This window comes from Podarcis liolepis, assembly GCF_965112155.1.
Source record: "Podarcis liolepis genome assembly, chromosome: 1".
Lineage (NCBI taxonomy): Eukaryota > Metazoa > Chordata > Lepidosauria > Squamata > Lacertidae > Podarcis > Podarcis liolepis.
Genome location: NC_139554.1, coordinates 74,041,568 through 74,058,550, shown reverse-complemented (window position 1 = coordinate 74,058,550; position 16,983 = coordinate 74,041,568). Strand labels below are relative to the sequence as shown.

Below are 16,983 nucleotides of genomic sequence, written 5' to 3'. Positions count from 1 at the left end.
TTCTTCTCATAAAGAAGTAGAAGCAGGGACTTCCCACCTCCTCCTTGGCAGGGACTTCCCATCTTCTCTTCCCTTTCACCAAGAAAAGAGACAGCAAATGAATCTGAAAGAGTATGCAAATAGCACAGAGTCCAAAATAAGAGAGCTGCTGACTGCTCCCACTCAGCTGAGCTGCTGAAGGACATGTGCCCTCCCTCAGTATGTCTGCCCATCTTGCAATTTCCGTCACTTTTTTGAACTTAAGGTACACACACACACACACATGCATGACTATAGAAGGGATCCTATAAATTCTTCACTGATGCTTTTTTAGTATACACTCCAAATTTATTATTTCCCTTTTTTCCCCTCGTGTCTTCGTGTACAGAGAGAGACCTCCTAATCAGTTTGTTGGAATTACATTGTGATCCCACAATAGCAAGGGGATTGTATACTTTTACCTAAAGTACAGAAAGTTTGGCTTCAGAGTTTTGTCTTTTTTGTCATGGAGCTACGGCGGGTGGGGAGAGTTACTGGAGGAGGAGTACTCACGATGTGAGATTCTCCAGAGAACATCTGGAATGATTTCCTGCCAGATAGCATTCTTTTGGTACAAGATAGGCTCCATGTAGTGTAAAAAGTTCTTCTCAGGAAGGCAGGGGAAAGCAAGGAGAGTAGACTTTTCTCCTACTCCTACTTGTATCACTTGAGAAGGCTGGAGTAGTTACCTGTAGAGGTATTCAGGGTGTGGATCACTACAACTATATGGGGAGTTTCTGTGTAAAAGACTTATTACAGTCCCTGGTTCTAGTACTTGGAGGAAATGTCCTGGTTAAGTGAAGGAAAACACTTAACCTATAATAGTAGTAGTCATAGTATTAATTTGATTTCTTTATCACTTTATATTTTTAAGAAACAAACAGCACTTTACAACACATTAAAACATCAAATAAAACAATCCAGAATAAAACATTCCTAGAGAATGTCAAATGCAAAGTATATCCATTCAAAGGAACATAGTTAACAGGAAACTAAAATATTATCTTAAGGATTTCAAAACAGAATATTACAAAGCAGGTCAACCACAGAATGCACATTTAATGCAGCAAAGTTTTCTAAGAAAAACCTGAAAGGAAAGATTACTAAAGGAAATCAAATATAAAATGCATATTTAAAACAGCACAATTAACGAGAATAAAATATTATCATAAGCATGGAACATATCTGCTGCTGTTGCTGCCAATCCTGTCAATGGTGGCTCATGATGAGTGGCAACTATGGAAGCTCAGGCTCCGTAACCTGGGTCTGCACTAAGAGATGGCCAAGATGGTCCTAGCAATCTTGCTGCTACATATTTTCCTATCCCATTCTTTTTAAGTTCCCAGGCTCCACAGTTTAAGAAGAAATCAAACTTGGGCTCTAGCCACACTACCCCTCTCAGAAATCATTGCATGTTCCCTTTTTTGATTATGTTGCCTGTAAAACATGAAAAGAGTAAGAATGTGGTCAGGAAATAAAAGATAGTGCTCTTCCTAAACTTTGCCTTGTTCCTTCTCTTGTCTGTTTGACAACAACAGGTAGTGAAATTGGCAGGTGTGAGCAGGAAGAGATATAGCCAGATGACTCCAGCATTCCAAGAGTTTCTTTGGATGCATTTATTGCCTGTTTTCTGGGCTGAAGACTGAGGAGATGGATCTGTCTTCACACCCTAGGTTTTGGCTCTGATCCTAAAAACCCAGTTGTGTGAGTTAATCCTGATGGCAGATGCAGTTTCACCTGTCACCAGAAGTGTAGCTCTTCAATAAATGGTTGTATAACACAGTTTTTTTGAGGGAGGGAGAGGTGCCAAGCAATTTTTGACAGAGACAAGTATGACTCTAATAAAGGCTTGGTCATAAAGGAAATGTGTCTCAATGGAACAGCATTTGTCTGCATTCAAATGATTGGGTGGCTCCAAGAGAGATTTGGAAGACACCCCAGTTACTGAAGGTTCAAGAAGGGGTCTTTTGTTTTACTCTTCTCTGAAAAAGGAAACACAGTGCTGACCAACCCAACTCTCCAGAACTGCTTATGGAGTTCCATACACAGAGTGAACTCTCAGCACTTACCCTGCAGAGAAAACAACTTCTTCACTGTAGAGTGTCCAATATAAAGAGGTTAGTCTCGGGGGGAGAGAGAGAGAGATGCTCCCCACAGGCTCAGATGCTGCAGATGCAAGTGGCTTATCTCATGTCATTAAATCTACACTGCCACATTTTCTTAAAAGGAGTTTCTACTTTGCTGAATTCAGTTTAGTTGGATACAAGGGGCCATTGTCTGTCTGCTTGGGAGGTTTGTTGTTGTTTTCATTTTAACACTGCATAGAATAGTCCCACTCTTATTTGCCTCCAGTTGTCTATTTGGCTCTGGCTCTCCGGGACAAAGAGAAACTCAATAAAGGCTGTCTGTGTCTTAGAATGAATCTGGCTTTTCTCCCAAAGGCTTCTCAATCATTTTATTGCTTTCTGACTTCAGTTCCATTATCACACTTCTTTCCCACTCTCCATCCCACTGCTTACGATGGAACAGCTTCCACTCTCTTGGGTGCCTGTCAAGAAACAGGAGGATGAAGTCACTGAGTATTGGAAAACTCCTCGAGTCTAACTGCCTGAATTATTTTCTTCTGTGAATTATGCCAAAGAAATTTGAGGTGGTCAGGAGGAGCTGCGTACCGATGCCTTTCCAGTGTGCAAACAAGAGTCTTGTTGAACCTTTTAAAGACTTGTGGTGCCTCCAGACTGTCACTATTTTGTGGGATGGATTTAGGTACATGCTGTTAACTTTAGGTTTGCACAATTAAAGTTCCCTGTTGCCCTAGCACAACAAATGCACTAACTCTCTCTCTCTCTCTCTCTCTCTGTCTCTCTCTCTCTCTCTCTCTCTCTATATAAACAATGAATATGTGGTTAGGAAAATCACAGAGAAATGCACAAAAGTGTGGGATAAATGAATGATGAACGGGAAGACATGTTAGCAACCGCATATATACACATGGTTTGGGGGTAGGATAAAGAGTGTGAACAATGAGGTCGGGAAAATGAAATGCATAAACAGTGATAATTATGTAATTAACAGTGATTCACAAAACAAATGTTAGTAATGCAGACATCCTGGCACTGGAAAGCCACTGGCTTTCAGCAGCTTCCTTGCTGGGGTTGTAATAGCTCATCTTTCTCCACGCTGAAGTCCTAAACATGGCTGCTTAAGGGCAGGTCTCGTTGAAATGGGTGGCACTTGCTTTTCAAGAAAATGTGTTTTGGGACTAGAATGCAGGAATAACAGTTCTACAAACCAAAAGCATCTCTTTCTAGAAAGTTCTTAATTCACAGGGCCAGGGCACAGCTAGGGGAAAGGGGAGATTTTTCTGTAGGTCTCTTCCTCCCAGTAAGGCAGGAGCAGGAAACCACAGCTCCGTATTAGGAGTGTGGGCTTTGCATCCTTAAGGTTGCAGGTTCAGGGCCTAGTGTTTTCAAGAAGGGCTAGGGAAGGCTTTTACTAGAAACACCTGGATAGTGTTTTTTACAGAACGCCATAAAGAGCTACCTTACATAGTGCAGCTTGGTAATGATAGCACCAGTGCCTGGTTCTGTGCTCATTGCAGATATTTGCATTATCTAGAAAGGTGTTTTTCTGCCTGGAGGTGATAATTTTATTTGGGGAAAGCGGCTACTTAATCTACTTGTTTCTTCATGATCTGTTTTTTTTTAATAAATTTTTATTGAAGGTTTCAAAAGTTTTTTTTTATCACAACAAAAACAAAACAAAACTATACAATAAACAAAACAAACATAAAAACACATTTCGACCCTTAATTTCTTATATCTTACTTTCTCGACTTCCTCATACCTCCCCTTTCTGTATTCCAATTTCTAATTAATTGTTCAGCAAATCCTTACTTATTTTTGACTTAATTTCAATCTTACTATTTCTCTTTAACATATCCATTACCGCTTATAACCATATATTTTCAAATCCAGCGTCATTTTAAGATTCATTGATTTTGCAATATTTCTTTAAATAGTCCTTAAATTTTTTCCAATCTTCTTCCGCTGTTTCTCTTCCCTGGTTTCGGATTCTGCTCGTCATCTCTGCCACGCCCATATAGCCTTTCACCTTCATCTGCCATTCTTCCAAGGTGGGTAATTCTTGTGTCTTCCAGTACTTTGCGATGAGTATTCTTGCCGCTGTTGTCGCATACATAAAAAAAGTTCTGTCCTTCTTTAACACCCCTTGGCCAACAATACCCAAGAGAAAGGCCTCTGGTTTCTTCAGGAAGGTATATTTAAATACCTTTTTCAATTCATTATAGATCATTTCCCAGAACGCCTTAATCTTTGGGCACGTCCACCAAAGGTGAAAGAATGTACCTTCATTTTCTTTGCATTTCCAACATTTGTTATCAGGCAGGTGATAAATTTTTGCAAGCTTGACTGGGGTCATGTACCACCTATAAATCATTTTCATAATATTTTCTCTTAAGGCATTACATGCCGTAAATTTCATCCCGGTGGTCCACAACTTTTCCCAGTCTAGAATGGGACTAGAATTGGGAATAACAGTTCTACAAACCAAAAGCATCTCTTTCTAGAAAGTTCTTAATTCACAGGGCCAGGGCACAGCTAGGGGAAAGGGGAGATTTTTCTGTAGGTCTCTTCCTCCCAGTAAGGCAGGAGCAGGAAACCACAGCTCCGTATTAGGAGTGTGGGTTTTGCATCCTTAAGGTTGCAGGTTCAGGGCCTAGTGTTTTCAAGAAGGGCTAGGGAAGGCTTTTACTAGAAACACCTGGATAGTGTTTTTTACAGAACGCCATAAAGAGCTACCTTACATAGTGCAGCTTGGTAATGATAGCACCAGTGCCTGGTTCTGTGCTCATTGCAGATATTTGCATTATCTAGAAAGGTGTTTTTCTGCCTGGAGGTGATAATTTTATTGGGGGAAAGCGGCTACTTAATCTACTTGTTTCTTCATGATCTGATACAGGAGAGATTAAACCTTAGTACTAACAGATGACCTTCTGTCTTTGTTTTTGCATTTCTCTCTCCTTTTTTAAATAAAAAATAAAATAAATCTTCAGCTGCACACCCCCAAAATAGTAATTGTGCAGCTTGCGAAAGCTTTTGTGCAAGGTCTTTGTGTGGGGTTCCTTGTCTCTCCTCTGGCTCCTGCCGATCTACCTGACAGTGTGTTTATGGCATTCCTATTAGATCGATGCCTCCTGGCCCACATAAGACCTCTCTAGTATTGGCTGGCTGCCGTTTCTCATCTTGAACCCATTCTAGATTAAAAGCAGAGCTCCTTTCCCTCTGAAGAATGTTACTTCACAACAAATGGGATGGAAAGACATCTTCTGTTTTATAACAAGCCTTCAGGTTTATATGACTGTAAAGTTCTGCCCTCCCACCCCACCCCCCCCACTCTGTGTTTTACAGTAGCAAGCAGTTCGCCTCCCACCTCTCCACCATCTGTGTCAAGCACTTGGCAGGTTGTCAGTTTAGGACAGTTTCTGTAACAAGCTGGCTTTCTTCATGGCTGGCATTCTGTAGGCACAGTCAGATTTAGGGTGTTTCATTGTCAGCAGTTAACAAGGTGCTGGGAGTTCTTGATATATCCTTTTAGAACTTCCGCTGTGGGTTAAACCACAGAGCCTAGGACTTGCCGATCAGAAGGTTGGCAGTTCGAATCCCCGCGACGAGGTGAGCTCCCGTTGCTCGGTCCCTGCTCCTGCCAACCTAGCAATTCAAAAGCACACAGTGCAAGTAGATAGATAGGTACCGCTCCGGCGGGAAGGTAAACGACGTTTCCATGCGCTGCTCTGGTTCGCCACAAGCGGCTTAGTCATGCTGGCCAAATGACCTGGAAGGTGTACGCCGGCTCCCTTGGCCAATAAAGCAAGATGAGCGCCACAACCCCAGAGTTGGCCACGACTGGACCTAATGGTCAGGGGTCCCTTTAACTTTCCCTTGTATATTGCTATAGGACTCTTTGATGCTGCACTGTTGCTTTCAGGGATAAGTATAACCCCCACCCCATTCTTTCCCTAGCAAACCAGCCATGACTTTGGATTAAGTTACCAGCTAGTAGCATGGAAATTTATAAATAGGAACGTTATTGTTGATCATACAGTTTCATTTTTATCTCTCATAACATGCTGGCTTCATCCTGATTCTCTTGAACAGTGGTGTTCAAAACTTTCGGCCACTGCAGAACCCTTTTTATGGTGACGCAACTGCCAACGAGCCTATTTGAGGCTGCTATGTCAAAAGAGGATTCTGGGGCATGTTCTGTGGTGCACCCTGAATTATTGTGGGCTTGTGCTGGCCTGGCTAGTTCAGCCCTTTTTCTGGTGCTTATATTGAACTGAGAAGCTAGATTTAGGCATTCATTGCAAAGGTACGAAAGGGGTCTTTCAGGTAAGTTCAGGTGAGAATGATTAGAATCCTCCCCATGGTTGGGTCCCTGATTGTTCAGGATTCCTGATCACATCTAAGCACAATGAACTTAGAAGCACCCTTCATATGGGTACAGAAAAGAAAAACAGAAAAAGGGAGAGAAAATGGCAGCAGTGAAATGAGAAGGTGAACATTATAGAAAGTGATGAAACTTTTGGTAACAAAACACAGGCATAAATAATGATGCCTTGCCCTCTTGTTCAGTATCAACCACAAGCTTCATTGAAGAGGAAACCACCAGAAATCAAGAAAGAGGATGCAACTGTTATGTTGTGGGTGAACATATCAGACAACACAGCGATTCTTCAAACAGCTCTTGTTTATTCACAGGCCAGAAGAGAACTGAACTGAAGGGTTCAGCCAGCCTGCTTATATAGAGCTCCAGTACAACGCAACTGTAACAACTTTCTGTAACTATCCAATCACTGAACGTCACTTTCCATCCCTTATTTGCATATGTGGACCTGAGTGAAAACTATCTACAGTATCCCCCTGCTGACCCAGGGTGGGCCTGGGTAACAAAACACAGGCATAAATAACGATGACTTGCCCTCTTGTTCAGTATCAACCACAAGCTTCATTGAAGAGGAAACCACCAGAAATCAAGAAAGAGGATGCAAGGATTCAGAAATTTGACCAATCATGCCTGAAATATTGGTTCACTTGTGTTGAAAAAATAGCATGCCAATACTTTTTAATCTGCATGCACAGATCCAAAAGTGGCATGTTAACAATAATAAAGGTACCCATGCCACCATCTTTCTTGGCCCCATCCAAACCATCTGTTCTGGCCTCTGCCCACAGACACTATCTTCACTCTGCTATTGCAAAGCTTCCTGTTTCACCCACTGACAGGCTTCTTGCTGGCAGTAGCCCATGGGAAGCCACAAAACGCGATGTTCTGGGGCCAGGGAAAAACTGACCCAATGGATCCTGAGCTAGCCCCACTTGATGGGTGTGGGTTCAATTGCTACTACAGCTCCAGGCTGGCTTTGCCTCCCCCCCCCCCTTTCTCCCCTGCTGGTGTGAGCAGAGTGGTGGTGTTCTGGATTAAACAAATGCACATCCCTCATCACAAGCTGTTTCTGATCAGACTTCCTTCGTTGATGCCTGTGCCTTCCTTTTGTCTTCCCTGGCAGGAATCTACATCCTGATTGCTGTTGGAGCAGTGATGATGTTTGTCGGTTTCCTGGGCTGCTATGGTGCCATTCAGGAGTCACAGTGCCTTCTTGGAACAGTAAGATACTATTTTTACTTCCTTACCTTTTCCCTTAATACCTTAATGATAACCCAACAGTAGAAAGGGTAGGTGTCCATTGAGGGGACAAGCATATCTGTGGTTTAGGTGCACTTTTGGTCCTGTTTAGCTGGCAGCTTTTGTCCAGAAGAAATGGGGAAACTGTAGAATCCTCCTGCAATTTATTTGATCCCAATTTATGTCTGTGAAAGACTTCCGTGGTACCATCTAAATCCCAAGGGTGCTCAGCATATTGCCACTATGTTCCTCAGTGACAAAGGGAAAACCAAGCATGCCTGGTTTAGTTATTGTATCTCTAGGTATCTAAATTACCCAAATATTAAATTATTATTTGTGTCCTCCTAGAGAACAGCAGTATGTCCTAGTACAAAATGAGACAGTAGTATTTGCCTGGTTCATGAAGTGCTCTGAGATTCATGTTCTCTCTCTGTCTGCCTCCATCCTCACTGCCTGCCTCCTTCCCTCTCATCCTCTCTACCCAGCAGGCTGCCAAGGGTGGGACAGATCACTCTTGCCAGAGCCCTGGGTGGATTGCTCACACGGGCCTTTTGAAACAAGGCCTGAGAGCTGCTGGTTGCCTGGCCCTGCTTTAAAATTATGTCAGTGCTGTGTGAAAGTAAATGTCTGCCAAGGGAAGACCAAAATCAAAACAAAGGCTGAACTCTTGCAAATAGCAAAGAGAACAAGCCCCAGGAAAACAGATCCACAATCAATAATTTAAAAAAGAAAAGCTGCCTGAAATGTGCAGAATGCAGTTTTAGGGGAAATAACCCCTAAACTTGGAACTTAATTGGCTGCGTCACCTTGTCTGGCATTAAAAACACATGGCATTAAAACACAAAGTCGCAAGGCTGCCACCCTCCCTGTTTTATAGTGGTGCTCTTTTGGAAAAAAGAATGTAAGAAGAGCCTTCTGGTTCAAGTCAGTGGCCTGTCTATTCCAGTGGTCAGTCAGCTGCCTGTGGGAAGCCTACAAGTAGGACCTGAGCACAACTGCACTTCCCCTCCTGTGGTTTCCAGTGACTGGTATTCAGGAGCATAAAGTCTCCCACAGTGGGAGCAGAACGTAGCCATCATAGCTAGTAGCCATTGATAGTTTTATCCTGCATGTATTTGTCTAATCCTCTTGAAAAGTCATCCAAGTTGGTGACCATCATTGCCTCTTAGGAGCCTCTTGCCTTTTTTAAGGTTGCATTTTCTTTCTTGCCCATGATGGAGTGCATACGTACCCTCCTTTTTGTGTTGCTATAATTCATTGCATAAACACCCCTATCTTGCCCTGGGAATGCTCAAGCTCACCCCTTTACATGTGTAAATTGATTGGAGACTTGTGAGAGTACCACAATTTGGAGACTTCAGTGGACAGTCCCATGTACTCTCCTGCCCCCTTGTTGCTTATGAAGCTGTCACTCCCTGGCTTCTCTGTTACTTGTGCTCTGCCAGGCTATTGCAAGTCCTCTGGGAATCACTGTAATTTCTCCTGTTCTGTATATGAAACGTCCACTGGCACTTGAAGTGCTCAGTAGCAGTTGCTCGTAACTGTCCCTTGAGCATTGTAGACAAATGTCTGAGGACTTTCTGCAAAGTAGTGGGATTTTGCTGCAACTTTCCAAAATACACTACTGTATAACATTGTTCCAGTGGTTTTTAGAGGATGAGCATGAATGGCTGAGATATTGCTACAGGAGGCTTTTCTCAAGGCTTCTCAGCTACACCAGAGTGTTTGCAATTGTCTTCTGGCATTGTGATGCTAGTGCACAATGTTTTGTGCTGGTGCTACTTATCCTGGTCTTTCTAGTCACTGGCTGTGTTAGCACATTGTGCTCCCTCACCGCTTTCTTCCTCTTTGCATGGCCAAGAAGAGAACTTCTGCCAAGTTCTGTTCTGTGTTTAAAGACTCTCTGCTTCATGTGACATATGAACCAAATATCTTGCTGCAAAACAGACTCTAGTCAGTGTCATAATTCAATTTCAAACCATGAGTTATAAAGCTGCCTTATTAAGCTAGCCGGAGCTTTATGAAAACAAAACAAAAAACAGGATTTCTGGTTTGTACATAGCAGTAAGCTGAGATCCTTTAAAAACAGAACTAAACTCTGCAGGTGGAGGAGTTGGGAGTGCATCAAAATCTGATGCTTCACTCCAGATGCTGTGGACTACAGCTCCCATCATCCCTGACTATTGGCCAGGCTGGTTTGGGCTGATGGGAGTTGTAGTCTATAACATCTGCAGAGCCTACCCCTACACAAAAGCATGATTTAGCATTGCTTGCCAACTGAGCCACTGTTTACACTGAGGCAGCAGCCTTAAATGGAAGACTCAGAAGCAGAATGCATTCCCTTTGAATTGAACTGTATGGGGATGTGGAATACATATTGATTTGTGGCTTCTCAAAGAGGCCACTATTGTCCTGGTGAGATAGTGATGGCTCTCCATTCATGAAGTTCACTATTGACCCTTTTTAATCTCATACCCTTGATACCCCCTTAAACGTATTTGCACACTCCTACCAAAGTCATTCTCTGTTACTGGAGAGCACTACTTCCTTTTCTTATCTGATCTGTTTTCTTCACAGTTTTTCACATGCCTCGTAATCTTGTTTGCTTGTGAAGTGGCTGCTGGAATCTGGGGCTTCGTTCATAAGGATCAGGTAAGGGGATTCATTAGGAGGATTCATAATGTATATTTATGCAGAACCGGTAAGTTCCCAGCACGACAAAGAATCTCATGGTACCTTAAAGGCCAACATTTTTTATGTGGCATGAGTGTCCTAGGCCAAAACCTATTAAGTTTGCAAAGTGACGTAGCTTCCCCTCACAAAACCCCTTGTTGAGGGTAGGTTAGGCTGGATGCCCAAAAATATATTTATAAATGACCAGGCTGTTTTGTATTCCTTTACTTGTTTTTCTTCACGTACCAGCACCTAGGTGTGACAGCATGCTAGACCTCTCCCTTCCTCCCCTCAGACAGTGATGTGAGGAAATGCCTGGCGTGTTGACCTCCACGTAGTTTACATTTGATGCATTGCAAGGAAAATAAGACCAGCTCCTCTTTTTAACATCTAATTTGGCACAGGGAGCTGGTGATTACTCCCAAAACTTTAAAGTGAAGCTAGGTTAGGAATTTGGGGTGGTATCCAACAAATTAGTTAGCTTAGTGCAATGATTTTGGGCTGCACAGCAGAACTTTCCCTCCTCCTCTCCCTGTGTGTCGCCCATGCACCCCTTGAATTGGTTCTGGGGATTTCCCCAACTCTGCAGAGCAGATTTGAATTGGGTTCAAGAAGAGGAAAGGGAGGGGAACTACTTTGTTGGATATCACCCTTAGTCCTGGGTTTTCCACCTCTGAAACAAAATACTGCAACTACATCAGCACACGGCACATTCACATGAGGCAGAGCATGGTTCTGTCTTCTGTGTAGCAGCTTTCCCCAGTGTGGTGCCTTCCACATATTTTGGACAGCTGTGATGGCTGCGGCTGATGTGGTTTATAGTCCAAAACACTTTGAGGGCACTAGGTTGGGGAAGGGTTTTGCAGCTCCTCTTTTGCAGATGTTTTAACAGGTCCAGGATAGTCAGGAACTATGCAGCAACACAATATCCCAACAAACGTTTTGCCCCACCCTTCTTTCCTACCTGCTGAGAGCAGCCCTTTAGCTCTGGAGGCCAGATGAACCAACTGCATCTGTTTAAGAGCCAGAGATCATGCTAATGTTTTAGTCCATAGCTGCTGCAGAACTTCTGTTGTATGTATACAGTTGTTCCCTATGCGCTTCCGCAGACTGTCGTGACATACAAAATACAACTCCCTGCCCTGAGAGTTTCCAATCCAAGTTTCAGTATAGGGGGAGACAGGGAAACAAGAGGCCCAGGCGAGAAGGGCTGGATAATACAAGAGAGTTTCTAAATATAGACTTTGTTTCAGTTGTACATTCCTATGATTCGGTAAAGACAAGTGCTGCCTCGGGATCAAGTGTTGACAACGTTCCCTCTGACAGCTGAGTGCTCTAACCTGAATAACATAGGGGGTACTATGTTCAGAGTTTTGAGAGTGTTGGTGATCTGTCCTCTTTCCCAGTTGGTTACAGCGTGGTGCTGAGAATGCCAAGGTTGCAGGTTCAGTCCCTGCATTTGGGGCCACGACAGTTCATCTCATAGTTTCTTTGATTTTCTGTGCATAGCCTTATATAAGACAAATACCTATCTAATGGAAGATAAAATTTTCAGACTTGGGGTTTTCTCTCCCCATATTAGTCTTTGTGGCTAACCACAACATTGTGGTTACACAAATAATACAGTGTTTTTAGGAACGTTATTATGGAGTTTGAGGCTATGGAAAACTATGCATCTGCAAGTTGTTCTGATGTCTAGACTTAAAAGGGATAATGAAAACACAGGGCGAGGGAGAGCCAGGAAGAAGTTATGTAATAAAAGATGCTGATTTGGTTACCTTATCATAAGGTAGATTAATGGCTGTGGGGGCAATAAATAAATGCTTTCACAGGGAGAAAAAAAGGTAGGCAAAGCAGGGGGTTATTAAATCAAGCCAAGGTAAGCATTATAATGATTATAGCAATGAATAGCTTGAAATAAAGGACACTGGGTTTTTAAAAAATACTTGCAAGAGCAATTATCTTTTGGAAGAGACTGCCAAGGAGATGGTGGATTCTCCCCACCCCCTCGCAGCCTTTGCGTAATCAAGAGCTTTGTGATGATTGCGGAAACCTGTTTATATACAAGCTCATTACATCCTGTTGAATAACAGTTGGGAAACTTTGGACCTCTTGAGTAGCCTACTTTTTTACAATATTACTTTAAGTTGTATTTATATCACTCTTACTACATTTGGGTCACTGTAGCCTCAGATGTTATCTATCCCAAAACTCCAGAATTTCATTCTCTCACGAGATAGTTCTCAATATTCATCCAGGGCACCACATGCACATAGATTTTGAGACTATGTGTTTAGAGCTGTGGTAAAGATTTTATTTCTGAGAGTAACTAGTAGTTTTTGCTCCCCTTTTCTGCTCATCCTTATTTTTCTTCTTCTGCCAGCCTGCACTTGTTGTCTTCATCTCTCTCTCTCTCTCTCTCTCTCTCTCACACACACACACACACACACACACACACACCTTGAACCTCACTATAGCATGGTGTGGAGGCAAACTTGATTATGTTGTTTCACTGAGATGATACTGATTTCTCTCATCCCACCACGAGGAGTGTGGGGTTCCTGTGATTGCACGAGAAAGAGCTTAACACCAGCACCACACAGCCACGCTATGTGGGAATAATTTGAATGACAAACACTCATTCCTCTGTATCAAATGACCACTCACTTTTATTAGCATTGGTGTCATCTGAGCCCTTCTGCAGGCTGTGCACAGTGGGAGGAAATTCTATTATCAGTGTTTTTATCCACTAGCCAGTTCCAGATGGCACTGAAGAAATGAAATAGGAGGATTTTGTAGTCCTTAATGGTCTTCCCCTAGGGCAAATTATCCCTTAATAAAAACAGCCTCCCATTCTTCCTTTTTAAAATGAAATCTGGCATGCTGTTTCTCAACTTCCTACTTCCCCAAGGGGTAGCTTAGATTGGGATGTGAAGAGGACATGTTCCCCTTAGCACAGCTGCAAACAGCTGGCCCACGCATGTGTTTCCCTAAAAGAGTTTAAATCCACAACGCATTGGCCCTGCTGCAACTCTGTTGACTCTGGAGCACGACAATCTTGATGCTTTATTTAGCACTTGGCTTTGTTTTTTTAGCACACAAGGGGAGAACTGGAGGGCACAGGTTTCCACTGCAGGCTTAAAAGTCTATCGAAAAAGAAGCTTTCATAGTCTTCCTCAACAAACCAATTTGGCATGTTTGTGATGGGAGGGAGTTTTTTTCCAATTGCAGGGACCCAACAAATAGCCCCTATTGCCATTATGGACCAACCTTGCCCTTTGATGATGAGGGCACCCTCAGAAACAATAGGGAGGTGCACATGGAAGAAAGCATCCCCTCAAATATCCAAGACCCAGCCCTTGTAGGGTTTGAAAGATTAAAACTAGCACCTTGAAATTAGCCGGGAAACTACCCTGGGGAGAGGGAAGTAATGGCATAATGGAATCCTCATGGTTAGCCTTTTGGGAGACAAAACCAGTGACATGTTCCAGCTCCGCCTCTGGACAGCTCTTTCCATGTATCAACAACTAGTCCTTGGTTTGGAGCACCAATATTGCCAGTACAGTGGTACCTTGGTTCTCAAATCCTTTCCGGAAGTCCATTCCAAAACCAAAGTGTTCCAAAACCAAGCCACACTTTCCCATAGAAAGTAATGCAAAATGGATTAATCCATTCCAGGCTTTTAAAAACAACCTCTAAAACAGCAATTTAACATGAATTTTACTATTTAACGAGACCATTGATCCACAAAATGAAAGCAATGTTATAAAATAAATAAGACAGTATTGTAGATGATAAAAATTAAAATTATTTTTTTTCTTACCTGTACTGATTATAGTCATTGTTTGGATTTTTGGCTTTTATCCATTTCTGCAGTCACACAATCAATCAATCATAAAATGAAAAACAAGCCACAGACAAAAAAATGAAAAAGCCACACAAACAAAAACGCAAAAAATAGCAAAAACAAAAGCACCAAATATCACCTCAGAACACTGCAATCAGAAACAGAAGGTTTTAATTACGATGGAGGGGGTGCTTAAATTTGCTGCTTAAGGGTAAAACGGAAGCAAATAAGCCTTAATTACTATGCGGGGCACTCAAATTTGCTGTGCAACAGGAGAAACAGAAGCTCGGGCTTCTGGGGCAAAGTTCGAAAACCGAAACACCTACTTCTGGGTTTGAAGTGTTCGGGTTCTGAGTTGTTCGGGAACTTCGCTGTTCGAAAACCAAGGTACCACTGTAATATTGTTCACCTGCTTTAGGACCCGTGAGGCTTGCATGAGACTGTTGGTTCAAACTCATGTAACTCTTAACTGAACATTATCCTGACTCAGTTAAGGACTGGGTACTGAGCTCGTCTAGCATTTATTGAGGGCAGAGGGCCTATCCAGCTTGTAGCACTCCTCTTACTGTTTAACTCCATCTTTCTGGATTGCCTTCTCTTTTCAAGAGTGTGAGACAGACCTTTCTGCTAGCCCAGCTCCCTGCTCTGTTCTGGATGACAATGTTAATTTACAATCTATTTTCAGGTTTTCCTGAGCTCTGTTGGTTGTCTGTCATCTTTTTCCTTTCCTTTCCTTTCCTTTTTTATTTTTGGGAGACTGTTTGAATTACTGGGAAGAAGCCGAGGTAATTTGCTCTGCCCCTAGCCTGTGGCACCATGTGGTTGAGCTTCTGCCATCACCATACAACTTCAATGTACCTATCTGCCTTAAACAACTGGAAACTTTAGAAAACACATGGTTGGCATTTTTCATTGTGGCTGTATCTTCTTCCCTCTCCCCGTCCCCGTTGCAGATTGCCAAAGACATCACACAGTTCTACGACCAAGCGCTACTCCAAGCAAAGTCAAGTGACGCTGAGAAAGCAAACAAGGCCAAGGCAGTTGTGAAAACCTTCCACGAAACAGTAAGCTGGATGCCCAATTTGTTGGAAATCAAACTTGACCTTCCAGCCACAGGCATGTAGTTGGCATCGTTGTTGTTCAAAGAAGTGCCCGGGGAGTATATAATTCGGAACACTGCTATTGTCCCTGTAAAGCAAGCCCTCGTTGAATTTAAGAGGCTCTTCCCTCTTGGCCATTCAAGCACATCGGGTGTCCCCAAGAGGGATTGTTGAGACCAGTGAACAGGATGCAAGAAAGATAGCAGACATTTTAAGTGGCTAAATAAAACCAAAAGGGGTTGACATGGGAACATTATGTGTTCAGGTTTGCCATCTCCCCCCAAATAGGGGAGGGGGGAGGACCAGGAATGGCAAGAACTGAAATTTCGTATGACAGATCCCATTGTGCTTTTCATTGGAAAGCACCGGTGATATGGTGTGTGGTCTGCTTATAAAGAGAAAAGATAAACCAGCACCTGCATGTCTCCATATTATATAATAATAGCTCTTAAATGAGAGGTGGCTACCCCTGCCAAGGTTCAAAGAAGATCGTTGTCTGGTATAAGGTGCCACCTTCCAACCCATTTTTCAGATTCTTTCCAGACTCCCAGCTCAGACCTTTTCCCTCCTCCTCAGAGATTCCCTGTTAGAATGCTCACTCCAATCCATTTCTCTGCTTACAGCTAAAATGCTGTGGTGGAAGCTTCCTGGAAAGTTCATTGAACACTCTTCAACCTGATCTCTGTAGTCAAAGTGTGACTTCAGCATTTACGCAGGTAAGGAAGTGTTTGTGTGATACACCCATTGTCTTCAGTGAATGGGCCTTTCATCTCTGGCAAGACTTCAGTTGATTGGGAGTGGGGGAGGCGAATAATGCACCATGTTGAGCTTGCAATATGAAGTATAGCTTTAGAGTTGTTTCTGCACTCCTTTCACCCCAGAGCCAGGACTTTCATTAAGCCTAAGGTATACAAATGGATCTGTGTCATGTTTGTTTAAGCGCGTAAGGTAGCTTTCTGTAGTAGAAAGGTTTGAACTGTTTTAAATATCTACAAGAGAGTGGTGCTCACCTTGTTCTGAGGGCCGGGGGGGGGGGTGTGCTTCGAAACCAGCCCATGTTCTATACAAATGCTAAAGCTGTCTTTCCCCAAATAAACCTTTATTGCAGCAGAAAGGTCAGAAATGATTTCTCACATTAAGGACTGAACAAGTGACAACCTATGCTGCTTTTTCATAAATGTGATGGGAATCCTCTTCCAACCACTGGAGAGCCGCATTGGTGATTTGCTGGGAACATGCTTCAAGCGTAGTCAAGTTTTGGCTGCATTCCTTTATCTGTCAGAGAGCCATGGTAGTCTTTGACCCTGCTCCTTTGACCAGGTGCCAGTGCAAATCCAGCAATGGTACTGGCTCACTAATACCTAGCTAGGCACCTTCAGGATCTAGGCACCAAGGCACAGTGCCCCATTTTAGTATTTTTAAAATATTGTTCTAGTTACAGGTAGGTAGCCGTGTTGGTCTGCCGTAGTCAAAACAAAACAAAATAAAATAATTCCTTCCAGTAGCACCTTAGAGACCAACTAAGTTAGTTATTGGTATGGGCTTTCGTGTGCATGCACACTTCTTCAGATACCATATTGTTATGCATTGAATTCGTGAATAGTAAGAGTAATTCCTTTAATCTTTCCACCAACATACATA

General features: G+C 42.8%; 1 protein-coding gene across 1 annotated transcript in view; it reads left to right on the top strand.

Moving 5' to 3' along the window:
* CD81 (CD81 molecule) overlaps positions 1-16,983 on the top strand; it is a 56,838-nt gene that overhangs the window by 32,656 nt on the left and 7,199 nt on the right. The window contains exons 3-6 of the mRNA XM_083494609.1: positions 7,607-7,704; positions 10,300-10,374; positions 15,196-15,306; positions 15,966-16,058. Of these exons, the coding sequence (XP_083350735.1) occupies positions 7,607-7,704; positions 10,300-10,374; positions 15,196-15,306; positions 15,966-16,058 (377 nt within the window). The remainder of the gene's footprint in view (positions 1-7,606; positions 7,705-10,299; positions 10,375-15,195; positions 15,307-15,965; positions 16,059-16,983) is intronic.